The 14,232-nt window shown below is 44.9% G+C and overlaps 1 protein-coding gene across 1 annotated transcript in view; it reads left to right on the top strand.

Annotated features, from left to right (window-relative positions):
* Positions 1 to 10,165, top strand: part of LOC135901468 (membrane metallo-endopeptidase-like 1) — a 172,948-nt gene extending 162,783 nt beyond the window's left edge. Inside the window, exons 19-22 of the mRNA XM_065431278.1 lie at positions 641 to 706; positions 5,323 to 5,430; positions 6,323 to 6,399; positions 9,155 to 10,165. Of these exons, the coding sequence (XP_065287350.1) occupies positions 641 to 706; positions 5,323 to 5,430; positions 6,323 to 6,399; positions 9,155 to 9,269 (366 nt within the window). The 3' untranslated portion in view covers positions 9,270 to 10,165. The remainder of the gene's footprint in view (positions 1 to 640; positions 707 to 5,322; positions 5,431 to 6,322; positions 6,400 to 9,154) is intronic.
* The last annotated feature ends 4,067 nt before the right edge of the window (positions 10,166 to 14,232 follow it).

The following is a 14,232-nucleotide window of genomic DNA, read 5'->3' as shown; positions in this document are numbered from 1 at the left end:
ACAAATATTCGCACTAGTGTGAGGAATGTGTCTGCTGTAGCGAACGCCCGTAAACGACTGAGCGCATTGTAAGGGAATGTCATTGTAATCACCCAGCAAAGACCAGTAGGAAATGTGCACCTTGCTGAAAGAATCAGATTCAAAGAGCATGGAAGCCTTAAATGGTCAGCAGTAGAGACCGAATACTGCCGGAAAAAAACGAATGGAGGTATTGATAGAACGGTAGTTTTTACAAGAATATGTATGTGCACATTGGCAGTGACAAGGCTTTTATAACAAGAAAAAGAAGATATAGGAGAGATAGGCAAAATGCTTTGGACATGCCTGCGTAGCTCAAACTATTTTGGTGACTATTTGCCACCGCCCCGTTAGAAAGGGGATGTCAGTAAGTCATCACCATCAACGTGATAACTTTCGTCATCATAGTCCGATCGCAGTGCCTATAAAAATGCTACTTGAGCGTTTGTGATCTGGTCATCTGCGGCTTCCCTACTTCCCTGTGTATTTATCGCACAACCTATATACAGTTTGAACCCAGTCGCCCAACATTCTCTGTTTCTAAAATACTTTCTGTTATGTTCAGAGCACAATTACACGGTGCACGATTTGCTTCAGTTTTGTCATACTTAAAAATTCGCAGATTCAAAACGGCGTGGAAAGTTACGAGACTATCGCTGAAATCGCCGCAGCCAACCTGCTGCTTGAGGTGAGTGAGAGTTCCAATGCTATGTCAGGAGGCAGTCTTCGTACATGTGATGTTGCAAAGGTCCATCAAACGCGATTATTGCTGCGCTTGAAAGTAATTCTTTCATTATGCACTCCGCACTGCGCTTGCTAGTATTTATTGATATCAGTTTGATTCACACGTTCAAGCGAACCAAGTATGGCACAGTGGCCCTTTCTCAGCAAATCAGCACAGAGTAAAGTTATTGTGGACGGTGAAATCTTGATTCTGTATGTACTGCCAGAGTGGCCCTACATTTGATGGGAGGCATCGAAGTCGCTCATTACGACTAGCGGCTGTTTAGTAGCCTTAACTTTGTAATGAACAAGCATGTGCTCACAGCGGTGTTGTCGAGGATTGGGAAAGCTATAAACATACAACACGTATATGGTGCGTTCTTTGTGACTTCGAGGAAGAAATTTTATTAAATCGGGGGGGGGGGAGGGGGCGTGTCAGTACTACTGAATGTGTCCCATTTATTACAAAGATGTCTTACAAGTACGGCAGTGTTGGGCTTGTCTATGTGAGGGTCTTGAAATATGTTGTATTGAGGTAGAATGTTTTTCTAGTGTTTTCTGCAAAACTATATCGTGAAGCAGCTCCTCAAGACTCTGTAGAAATAGCGCTAAATTAGAGCTATAGTTGCGGAATCACCTGCAGTTCCACTTCCAGATGACAAGACTGCGCTCTGGCTTCATTATTATTGTTGTTATTGTAAAGGATGGGAGCTTGCGACGTCGTGGAGCGTCTTCCTTAGCTGTCGATTAGTTCTTGGAATCTACAGAACTTCGCAGATGCGTCAAAAATAAAGGCATCAAGCTAGCTTTGTAGCCGATTTTTGAGGACATGTTTGTTTTTCAGGGTGTTCATATGATCACTAAGGACGAATACGGCGTTTTCAAAGGTCTTGTCAGTGTCTACTATTTCGGCATTCTTCATTTTTGCTGGTGGGGGCTACATTTGTGGTGAAGGTGACCTTGGAGTTGCTGCTTCAGTCGTAGCAGTGGATGAAACAGTGTTTTTTTCTGTCGGAGGCTGTGTAAGTGTGGGTGCAAGCGTTTGTGGCAGTGGGTTCTAAGTAGCGGCAGGAGTGTCATTGGTTTCGATGGGAGAGGGGTCGAGCATTGCCTTGAGCTGTTTGATTTAGTTTTTAAGTGTTTCCTTCGGACTAAGCAAGTATTTGATGAGACAGCTATGAGCATCTTCTGAGGAGCTGCTATTGTGGGAGACTACCCGTGCCCAAGCTCACCTTTAAATGGTAGATGGGCAATCCCCTCGTTTCGTGGAGTCAGTGGCGGCCAAGCTTGCTTCGATGATGGGAGCTGGGCCACTGTTGCAGGGTTCTTCTGGCCAGAGCTACTCTGCGGCATTTCTTGTGCGGGGCGCTGGCAGGGGGCCTGCATATTGTTGTTGGCCGGAAATGTCGAGTTTGTCTCTGAGGGCACTATGGGGGGTGTGCTCGTGGTTCCTAACGATGTTGGCATTCTGAGGAACCAGTCTAATGTGTTCCATTGCAGATGATGCAAGTGGGGGTGCAGCTGTGGTCCTCAGGAGGATCTGGCGTGCTGCATCTTGAGCAGAGACATACGGTCACATTGGGGCAGACGTGTTGGGGATGGTCAAGCTGCCGGTGCATAGTATACGCCTCCCCTTTTTTGCCATATGGTTGGCAGTAGAGGTTTGTGCGGAGGTAATCAATGAAAAAGGGGACTTTTGAGCCTTCAGAAGTGACAAGGACAGAGTTCGTAGAGCCCATTCTTCGAGTAGCTAGGATGTTGATTGTGGTATTGGACTCTCGAAGGTTAGCCCACACGTTCCCTTCTACCAGGGTGAAGGTAGGCCGGCAGCTTGATGAGGCCCCTGCACGAATTTTGAAGGTCGGCCACGTTCGCGGAGACCTCATAGCTCTTGCCCATGGTGGTGATGGTGGCGATCTTCAAATAGCCATCAGTCCTGTCCATGCAGGAGTTGCTTATGATGATTGTGCTGTGAATCTCGTTGGCCCGGAGTCGATCTAGTGATATCGAAGCCGCGGAGAGGCCAGTGGACTTGAGGCCGTTGTCCCGGAGAGAGGCTGCATGTCGGCGCAGTTGGCGCCACCTTGTACACGGAAAATCATCTTGTGTTTAGCGGACAGGAGTGGAGGAAGACGAGGCAGAATGTGGCTTACTTGCGCTAGAGGTTTTAGGGTGCTGGGAGGAGGGGGGGGGCGAAGGCTTCTTGGTGTCGCATTAACAAATTTCTCGCGCCAATCGAGGATCTCATCCGGAGGCTTGTCGACGCTGTTGACCCCACCAACCTGGCTCATGGCTTCTGCAGCTGCTACCGCGGACGCACACTGCCGGCGTTGCGTGGCAGGGGCGCGGGGGTTCGCATGTTTCGAATTGGCGATGAATTTTAGCTGGCGGATGCGATTTCCATTGAAGAGGTATTGCTCGACAGCAGGCAACTTACAGCACCCATGGTTCAAAAATCACAGGCGTGGAGGGTAAACTTTTGACGCAACACAGGAAAAAAGACGGAGGCTTGTAGCCTCCGTCTTGTAGCCTCAAGCCTGCAGGTTGCGTGCAGTAAATGCTGGCACGACTTTATAATGCGTATTCGAAGTACATATTTGGCCGCCCCTATTTTCACCACCTTCGAACGGGATGAAACAAATGGTAGGCTTATTTGCACTAGGATGATATGATCAGCAAGTGTGATTGTCAGCAAAGCCGAATTTCACATCTATGAACCTCATGGTTCCATGTGCCTGTGTTATCTAGCTATGAGGTGTGCTGTGTGTTATCTAGAAACCTCGTAGTTTCGTGTGCTTTCTTGCTTCCTCGTCTGTGTGCACTACAATAGGTTTCGTGTAATCTAACCACGATTCCGCGCGCGCAGGCTAGCGAAGTTGCATACCAGCTCTGGAGCCCCTTGCCGCGTTTGACGCGTCGCATTATGAAAAGCTATAAAATTTGAGCGCGTTCACCTTCTCGGTTGCGATGAAGATTGACGTTACGGGACGTGTTCGTCTTTGAAATTCGCGACGCGCTGTTCATCGTATTGTGACGCCATGTCACATTCTTACGTGCTAAGTCCCATCGTGTCTTGCGTTTCAACACGTTTTAATGCTGAATAACAGTACAGTTTTCTTTTCAAGGTCCACCAAGGCGGCTCAGAGATTCGCTAGTCTCTGAAAACTTTAGAGCGTCTTTTGTCTTAATTCACAGGTTATCGCTTACAAAGATGTCAACCGAGGGCTGGTTCTACCGGCTCTTCTTTTTATCTAGCAGCTGAACGCCCATACGGATGCCACCATGCAAGTAGTTATATTCCGCGACTTAGCATCCACGACCTAAATTAATTAAATTGTTGGGTGGAACGTGTCAAAACCACGATCTGATTATGAGGCACGCCACAGGGGGGACTGCTGAATAATTCTGACCATCTGGGGTTCTTTTACGTGCACCTAATGCACGGTACACGGCCGTTTTGGCACGTCACCCCTGTGGAGATACGGCCGCGGCGGCCCGTACAAACGTCCATCACAAAACACAGAAGACCGCAGTAGGAAAGTAGAACTTTAGTTAAAATTTGCAGCCTACTGGCTTCGAAACTATATAAAAAAGCCATACAGCAGAGTAATCTTATTCTATGACAATTCGAGTGCCTACTCTACTTTGAGAAGAATCGTATTAATGATAGTGACAGTCTCTTTTAGATGATTCCAATGTCGCACAGAGTTTCCCGCTACGCATAGACGCGCGTGCTCTGAATGGCACTTGAGAGGGACAATCGAGCATCTCATTTGGGTTTTGTAGAAGTGCCTGCCTGTGTCCTGGCATAAATTTCAGATATATCCACGCACTTTCCTCCAAGTTCAGGCTGTGCTGCGCTGCAAGTGCTGTAACATTAGGCCTAGCGAGGCAGTGAATTCCATTTGTATGTAACGGGCTAGCCATACCCACTTCTGTTTAGTTATATTTACGTTATAGTGTACAAGACATGGGGCAAATTGCCGTTCTATGGTAGTCATGATAGTTGCACACCTCAAGGAAACACTACATCGGGGAAATAAAAAGGACAGGACAAGGCGTTGAATTTCGACGGTAATGTAATGTCACGTGCAACAATTTATACGGAGGATATCAAGAAGATCACAAGATCACAAAAAAAACTTCGGAAACAACAAGCAAGGACCATCGAGAAACAAAAACAGAAAGTCATGTATAACCCAGAATGGCCACTTCTGTGACCACAAGATAGAAGCATGACTTATGCACGCATCATCATCCTTGATAATATTATAGCCTTGCATAACGAATATATTGACCGCATGCCTATTGTTTACTGACGCTGAAGGTTCCTGTAGCATTGGGTATCACCGGCGCAATCATCAATGCGTGGCCAAAAGGGCGCATACTCAGCCAAACCCCTGTTAAAGCACGTGCCCTCATACCCGACTCGCTAAACTCTGATCTCTTCTACAGTTCTACGGTATTACGAGTCATAGTCAAGGGTGTGCACTGCGGTATGTTACATCACGTATTTGTGAAGTCATGCGCATGTATACCATGCAAATGGCCTAGAGATTATGTGCACGTTGCTGTACGCAGATATTCGTGGATACCGTGAACTACAACAAGCAAAAGCACGAGGACATTCGACTGCCTTTCCTCCGGTCGGTCCCTTCAACGACGCAGTTCTTCGTAGCTCTGGCATCGGTGAGTGAAAAACGGAGAAGCCGAGTGACGCTTTCCGGCTCCACCTCAACCACCGCATAGCAGCACATAGCAAGAACAAATCCATCTGAATGCTTATGAGAAAACACCAGTGCCTCCATCTGGTGTGCACATATATTAGGTATTATCTTCGTGCATTTTACCGCATAAGCATTGTGACGGTTACCGAATTTAACTTGAATTATGCACCTTATAAGTCTCATTAGCGCCATGCTTCACCCGTATGCAGCTTTCACATCGTGTTCAATGATTTTACATGCTTGGTACATGCACTGCAACAATGAAAATGCGCTCAAGGCAGCACAAGCTTAGTGGATAGTGTGAAGAGGCTGTACACACTTTCATAGGTGCACTTTAGCAAAAGTATCACACTAAAATAACCGTGTAATCTGTCATAATTGCTTAAAAAGTTGCCCGCACAGCATGAAAATGTTCGGTAACCGTATCCCGTGAATATTGTTTTCCGTCGGGTAATTTTTTGTTATTATTCATTGCGCATACTTGTAAACACAGCGGCAAATGTAGTGCGCGGCTTTGAGCAAAGTTATTGCATCACAAAATATCTTTCACAAAATCTATTATCACTAGGCCAGTAACAAGAAACAAAACTTACATAAAACACGTGCTCAAGATTTCTACGTTGAACAACTAACTCTGTGTCTAAATCATTCTATGAGATCTCCACACGTCGTCAGTAGGCATCGTTTTCATATAAGTAGTTTGGTACTGTTTCAATGGCTATGCTAATGGAGTCAAACGGCGAACTGCAAAAGCTTCAGAAGCCAGTAGTTACAGCAAACGAATCTTCGAGCACAGTTTATCCGCCACAATTTTTATTTACGGTGTGTTAATGGTCTGCTTGACTTTTGTTCAGGAACTCTGCGCACGTACCGATGGCACCACTGCCAGACTCTTGAACTCGGACTATGGAGCGAAGACGGCTGAGCAGAGGTAGGAATGCCCTTTTTTGTGTAATTGCAGTCTAGCAGTAAACTTAATATGGCCAGAGGGAGTAGATATTCCTTAAATAATAGCAGCTCGCATGTTAGCATTCGCATTCTGAATAAAAACTTACATACTCAAGTTTGAGACACCAAGCAGCAGATAGTTAAAGCTTTTATTAACAACATTGTGTTACAAAATGCGTGTTTAGAGTTCATATTGGTTGCAATTTCACAAAAATTCTCCATTTTGTGCATTGTTATTGTCCTTTGTTTATTTTACATGCGGTTGAAACTTTCTTGCTTTTTCCTTTTTATAGCCTATTACAATATGCCCGACCCTTCTTTTTCCTATAGCGATGAGTTTTTGGTCAAGTAGTTGCCTTTTATCGGCTTCTTTTTTATGCTTATTTTGCACTGTATACTTGATTTCTGATTGAGTCTTTGATTTAGTTTTATTATATTTATTGTAAAACATTGTATCCTTTCTTGTGTTCTTTATAGACAGTCGTCATGGTTAAGGTTATACTTCATGCTGTAAGAAATAACTTTTAACCATGTTTTGTAATTGTAACTTATCCTTTCTACTAAATTTATCATCATACGAGGTCTTCGTACAGTTTGAGACTATGTTATCTCCTCCTGCATATGACACCCATCAAATTATGTATAACTCTATCGTACTAATACGCTGAAATTTTAATTTTCGTTGACACGTGCTTTCGAGCGAATGTTTTGATACATATTGACACAACTATATTTGGCACAACTATATTGCCGGGGGTATGTGCCAGTGGGGACGAGGTTGAAGTAGCGATAGTGTTTAGGTTGAACGTGGACACGAAGAAGACGTTGTTGGCTTTCTTTGACGACTGATAAAGTGTATTTCTTGGTGGTGCTGCTCCGCATCCTCGTCGATCCGACGTTCTTTGAATATGAATACGCGTAACTAATCAAATGTGCTCAGAGAAGAATAAGGCGCTGTCCTTAATGCACTACGTAAATGGTTCTGGCGCTCTCGTCATTCTGCAGTTCATGTGGCGATATATATGTTTGTACTTAGTTTTATCAACAAAGTGGTCGTTCATCAAATGACTGAATTAGGTTAAAAAATAGACGTGCTAGGAGACTTTGAAAATGTTGTGCAGCAAACACTGTATCGTCCACGAACTGTTTTTGGTAGCAATGAATAATTTGATGGGTAAATAATGTTGTTTCGGTGACATGACGCTGACGAGCCCGTGCGCGTGCCTTTTGGCATCGCAAGAAAATCAAAAGCGTGTTTAGAATCGCCGGTACCATGACGTAACATTTGTCACGAAATTCTCTTGTGGTGATCGCGTCCCCTTGCCACGCAGTGGTGCTCTCGCAAAAAATCATTCCGTGCTACAAGTGCCCTTACCGCGTCCTACGTCAAGTGACCAATGCCACCTATGGGACCTATGTCACCTACGTCGCACAGCTAAAGCTTTACCATACTCTTCCCGATAGTCCCGTTCGACGCATCAGGAAAGTACTTTTTTTTCTGCAAGGGTCATGTTACAGTGAGGCGAAGAAGGGAACGACGACAAAGACACCATAGACAGCCAAAAGTCATCACAGCCTGGCTGGCCTCACTCTCTTCCGTCTCCATCAACATTCTGTATCCTTGTAAATACATCCCACAGATAGTTTTATATGGGTAAGAGTACAAAGTAAGTAAAAAGAAGAGGCTAAAAACCCGACACTCCTCTGAGGCTTCCTGTTCTAGACAGGAAGGACATTAGTTTCTAACTCTTCATTGATTACTGAAGAACATCCTCATCTTTACAGATTCATATACCCTGCTTTGAGAAATTCATCGAACACGTTGTTCAAAATCAGGTAGCAGGGTATATGAATCTTTACAGATTCATATACCCTGCTTTGAGAAATTCATCGAACACGTTGTTCAAAATCAGGTAGCAAAGGCGCATGCTGATCGTGGTGCTGAGCTTCGCATACGTGCGCACACCCAAGCTGGCGCGTCTGCTCTCAACCACGCAGGCATTGGCTAAGTTAAACGGTTAACGGTTAAAGCATGACCCTTCGTCTTCGTACCCACATGAAACCTAGCAAAGGTATTTAGCAGATATCGCTTACTTCAAAACGGCACCATTCTTCAGGACTCGCGAATCGTCAACTCTTTTTTTTCGTTATTTTTATTGTTGCGCACTGCCCCTGTATTCGCACTGTATTTTACACATACCTGGCGACGCGTTCACCGCTCTGATGAGAAATGCCCTGTTTAGTGTTTTGGTAAATAACACTTAAGGTCGTCGTGGTAGAACGACGCCGCTCCATGCTGTCGATGGCTAATTATATGAGCTTGATCTTTAGAGCTCGGCGATGCAGACAAAGGCCTGAGGCGCTCTGATATTCCGTCTGAGTGACGACTCCCAATTCCCTTTTTGCGCGCCCCAAGAGACCCCAATCGACGCGCTACAGCTGCAACGGCAATGTCAATTTTTCAGGTTAAAGCGATAATTTGGCATGTATGGTGAAGTCGCTTCAATTTTGTCATTGCGATGGTGCGTCTCAGCCTGGCAAATAGGTAATTAGGCAACTTTAGTTAATTGCTTGAGTAATTACTACATGTCAGCCATCACTGAACGTCCGCATGACTCCGACGAAAGCATGCATCAATCCTGAGAAACTTATTCACAAATAATAACTTCGCTTTCGCTGATTGAAACGGTGTGTCATGTGCACGCCTTCTCACGGAATCCTCCGGGTCGTGCTCGCAGGTTCACCATATTAGCAAGACACATGCCGCGATTCACGAAGCACTTTGGCTGCACTCCCAAGCAACGAATGCACCTGGCAAAAAACTACCACGACTGCCTCTTCTGGAGGCGGTAACCGTCGCATGAATATAGGTCGTCCCCGTGCCCGGTGTTTGCGTGTGTGTGCGACCTTCGAAAGTGCTTGTACAGCGCGTGGCACATTATTTGGCGTTTTCAATGCCACGGTTACTAGTCAACTGTCGCCACTGATGGAGAACATTTTAGGCACGATAAGCTGTTGTGCCATTCTAATTATCTCCTCAAATAAAATAAACGAGCGTTGACATATAGCATGTACGTCGCGCATTGTTGAGTTACATGATTATTGATTTATAATTATTATTATTTTTGCAGAATGTCTGCAGCAGTACATAGGCTGTGTAACACCCGCCATTGATACGTTTGACGCTGCTTACCTGGAGCTTCTTGTCTTGTTAGTAATTAGTAGTGACTTAGTAATTACTACTGATATCTGCCTTGCGAAACAAAGTATTTCACCATTTCCTTCCATGTTTTGCCTTCAGATGCCAAAAATGTTTCGAAACGCTTGCCTAGCTGGCTATATATCTCATATATATATCTCATATGTATATTCCTGTCTCTTTTTTTGCTTCCTATTTTCATTGTTTTTTGTTGGGTGTTGTCAATAGGATAATTGATGGCTTTTTAAGTGTCATACAAATGCCTGATGTATGTTTTCATGCTCTGTATTAAGAATTATGGGTTATGTTACTTTTCATCGCATGATACGTAGTTTCTTGTCATTTTTTGCCTCCTCATTGCTGTTTGTGTTTCTCTTGGGTGTCAGTGCCTGTTAACAATGGTTCTGCATAACTTGCGTTATCCGCGATATAACATTGTGTTAAACGCTGTCTGTCGGCTCTGCCGTTCAAGCCCAATGCGGCTTTGGCAGCCCTATTATGTATTAGTGTTGGCGGAATTCCTGTGTCAATAAAGTATTATTATTATTATTATTATTATTATTATTATTATTATTCTGTGGCGCGTAATGGAATTGTTGCAATTTTATCGAGGCACTATTCTGAGCTCTTCACGCCAGTATCGCGACAAAACTGCGCAGAACTTATTTGGGGCATACCTCTACTTCCTATCTGTGTGACGAGATAAAACTTTTGACTGCGCTTTTTACCTTGACAACGTTTTGCGTGCTTCTATTAAGCACAATTGATTATACCGATCAGGTAGTAATAGGAAAAGTACACAGATAAGTAATTATTCGATCAGGCCAGGATAAACATTCATATTAGGTTAATGAATAAGTAAACAACCTAGCTTCTATCTCCGATACATCATCTGCAGGTGAACCACCAGTCTGTGGCACGAGTAATGGCTTCAGCCAAAGCGAGTACTTGCTTGACCAAAAATTTATTTTGGGATTAATATTTTGTCCTTGTAGTTTGTTTTTAATGACACAACTCCAAGGTGTAAGGTGAGAGACAACATAAACATTTCAATTTTTATTCGTGACTTATTTAATTGATGCTTCCGTTTAAAATATATTCTAATGCGTTATAACTCCTGGCATTTTTCTACTGCCGTATCTATTCAGCACTATACCACGCCAGAATAATTGAACAATCTCGGATACATTTATCGGACAGTGTCATGGTGATGTCGCTCATTGGGAAAATATGCATGAAGTGGGAGTCATGGAAGTTGACACTGTTTCCTAGCATGCGATAACATGTGTACCTCTAATTCACTAAATGGTGTCCGCCGACATAAAATTTACAAGCTAGAGAAAAAATTGCGTACGGAACATGCACCATTAGAACATTATTTCTTTATGCATCAAAGGTGATTGCGTTTCCTTGCGAACACTATACTAAACGTCTATAGATGTAATTTCTTGATGGAAGATCTTGTTTTGGAAAAAGAAAGGCGGAAATTATTTAATGAAATATTTCTTAATGGGGATGCACGATTAATGGTTGAGGTTACGCAATTATACAAGTGTTCATTACATCGATGTATGATTTTATCGAATTAGGTAATTAGTAATGACAAAATTATTTTCAGCCTGCTCAGGGTGATGGCTCACTAAATACCTTTCGTCCCACCTATGCATATCTTAGCGCCTTTCTTCGAAAAAAGACTGGCCCGTCTTAGATGGTACACTCTGCATCATATAAGTACAAGAGAATTAAGCGTGGAATAGCTATCTGCTTATCCTCAGAAGTGCTATGTAGCTGGCAATCAGGCTGCCACCCGAATAAGACGATTTTTTTGCGATGAACCTAGGCTGGCAAAAGAAAAAAAGCCCACCGTCGCTAAGTTGCTAAGCTTGGTAAGAGTGTCGCTGCTGGCAACCGTAACATTGATGTACCAGTGCAGTATCCCAAGGGCTGTCAAAATCATCGAAGGGCGAAACGTGAAGTTTGGCATACAACTCTACCCTTGCTTCGAGTGCCATAAATTGACACAGGGTCATTCAACGAAAGGAACAAGGAACATGGTGAGGTTTTTTACCTTGAAAGAAATGGGAACGCTAGTCGGAATGCGTTGACTGCCTGTCGATCGGTGGGTCGGCCGGCCTGCCTCCTTTCCGTAACGCAGCTGCTTATAGGCTTCTAGCTTATATATAGCACTAGCCAAAAGGTATACCGCCGCTTTGTTTCTCCATGTCAGCCACATTGTTATACTCTATTCCAGTAGTTCCATGGAGCACTGTGTGAGCTACAAACTTCTTCGACCAAATAGGGTTCGAACACATCTTAAAGGTGCTCTTCCACGCCCTATCATCCGCTAGCGGCGAATGCTGCACCGGTGGTGGCGGCAGCATCTATGAACAACCTGCAACTGCACCGCGAGATCCGCTGTTGTTCTAGCAACGGTAGAAAAAATAAATGGGCTCGCCGCCCCTCATATGGACGCCCACCCACTCCTACCTCCCGGGCAACGAAACCGCACACACCCTAGCTCAAGAGCTAGCGTGAAGAGCAGGGGCAGGAACAACGCGGGGCCCGATTGCGCAGAGAGATCGCATGGCCAAACATAATGAAATAACCAAACACTAAAGATTATGGAGGCAGTATTGTCTCCCACCACACTCCTCATTGACTAAACAGCAGGAGATAGCATGTCGCCTACTACAAATAGTTCCTCAAACCAGATCGCTTATAATCATTGTTACCTGGAACTCTATTCAGATAGATGTACAGACTGTAATCAGCTGGCGGACCTCAGACACATGATCTGGACTTGCCCCGACATAGTGCAGGGGCCCAAACAACACATACGAACGCGGAGCATTTTGACGCCGCGCTGCTCAGCTCAGACAGCGAAGTCTAACTAAAGTCACCAGGCAAGCCGAAGAAGCCGCCAGGACCCAAGGCTTCCTAGCCGCAATGTAAAAGAGGGGTGGTAAACTTCTCTGACAACTGCCGCTTTCAGTAAAAGTTGTTTCATCGTCATCATCGCTATCCCTGCCCTGCGAAAGTGGATGTCCAGTGATGTCGAAAAACCACCACTACAACTGCTGAAGGGGGTATGGATTGCTTTACTGATCGTACGGATGCTTGTTTTCAGCTTGTTCGTTATTGAAATATACGATGTTCTATCTGTTGTGTCGGAAATTAAAATGAACGTATGCACTCTTCGCTTCACTCTGCTGAGCGCTTTTGGCCTCTGCCTTACGGGGGGTATGATCCATTGCTGCTGATGATGATAGATGCTTGTTTGAGCTTGTTCTTTATTGAAACGTACGCTGTTCTGTGCGTTCTACGCGCGATTACGTTGCATATATCCGCTGTTCGCTTCACTTTGCTGAGTGTCTGTAATTGACTGATTGAAAACTTCATCATTCCACCGAGCTGGGGTGGCCGCATCTTAACCTACACGAAGGTAGAAGGGGGGAGGACGAAGCAGTCCCCACGCATTCAGGACGGTGAGTCTTCACGGCCTAAACGGCCAGGCGGACTGCCCGACTCTGGTCATCTTCAGCCTTGTTCTGGAGCAAGGCTTCTCAGGCTTCTCTACTGTCAATGTTTTTCTTGGCCCCTGGGGAGCCAGCACACTCCCATTTTACATGGTCTAGCGTACTTTCTCCTTACAAATGTTGCAGAGGGCGTCATTATAGTCCCTCATCAGAGTTAAGTCGATCAAATATGGTGATGTATAATTGTTTCCCTGGAGGCGTCGCCAAATGCGAGCGTCGTCCAGAGAGAGAGACCGATGCGGAGGCGGAAAGATTCTTCTTTCGGTATTGTAATGATCTACAATTTCCTTGTGCGTGATGATGTTATCTTTGATCCCTAGAACTGGCTGTTCTGAAGTTGCCGGGTGGTAGAGTGCTCGGATGAGCTCGTGAGCGGCTTCGTTACCTGGGACTTCATGGGGCGGAACCCAAATAAAAGTTATGTCCCTCCTAGCAGGATTTTTTAGTATAATTTGGAGGGTCTCTTCCGAGATTCTCTCTGTGCTCAAATTTCGCATAGCTAGTTTGCTATCGCATTAAATGACTCCCGCTTTTGTAACCGCACAAGCGAGCGCTACTGCAACCTCTTCGGCTGTACAGGCGTCCCTCGTGCACGTGGAGCACGCTCTCTTTACGCACCCGTCGCCATCAACCACCGTCGCTACCGCAGCCCCGTCTCTGCCGCAAGCGGCATCCACGTACGATACTTTATGCGCCGATGTATTTTTCAGTTTATTTACTCGAGCCTTAGCCCTGTGAGCTCTCCTCCCTTTGTTGTAGATAGGATGCATATTTTTAGGTAGAGGAGCAATTCAGAAGCGTTCACGCACGTCCAACGGAATGTCCTTTTTGCCAGTCGGGGCACCCCTGTCGCATCGGATTCCTACCCATTCCATGATTTTTATTCTTGTTTTGGACTGTCCTAATCCTTCCAACTGCGAAACTCGTACTGCCTCAGTGAGCTGAAATAGCCTGTTGTTAACCCCCATGTTGAGGAGGAGGTCTGTCGAGGTCGAGTCTGGGAGCCCTTGGGTCTCTCAACGCTCTTCCTAATGATCATATTCTTTTTCTCATTTTCGTCTTGCTTAAACAGAAGATGCGG

This window comes from Dermacentor albipictus, chromosome 1 (assembly GCF_038994185.2).
Source record: "Dermacentor albipictus isolate Rhodes 1998 colony chromosome 1, USDA_Dalb.pri_finalv2, whole genome shotgun sequence".
NCBI classification, from domain to species: domain Eukaryota; kingdom Metazoa; phylum Arthropoda; class Arachnida; order Ixodida; family Ixodidae; genus Dermacentor; species Dermacentor albipictus.
Note: the sequence above shows the minus strand (reverse complement) of the source record. Positions and strands in the feature narration are given on the sequence as shown.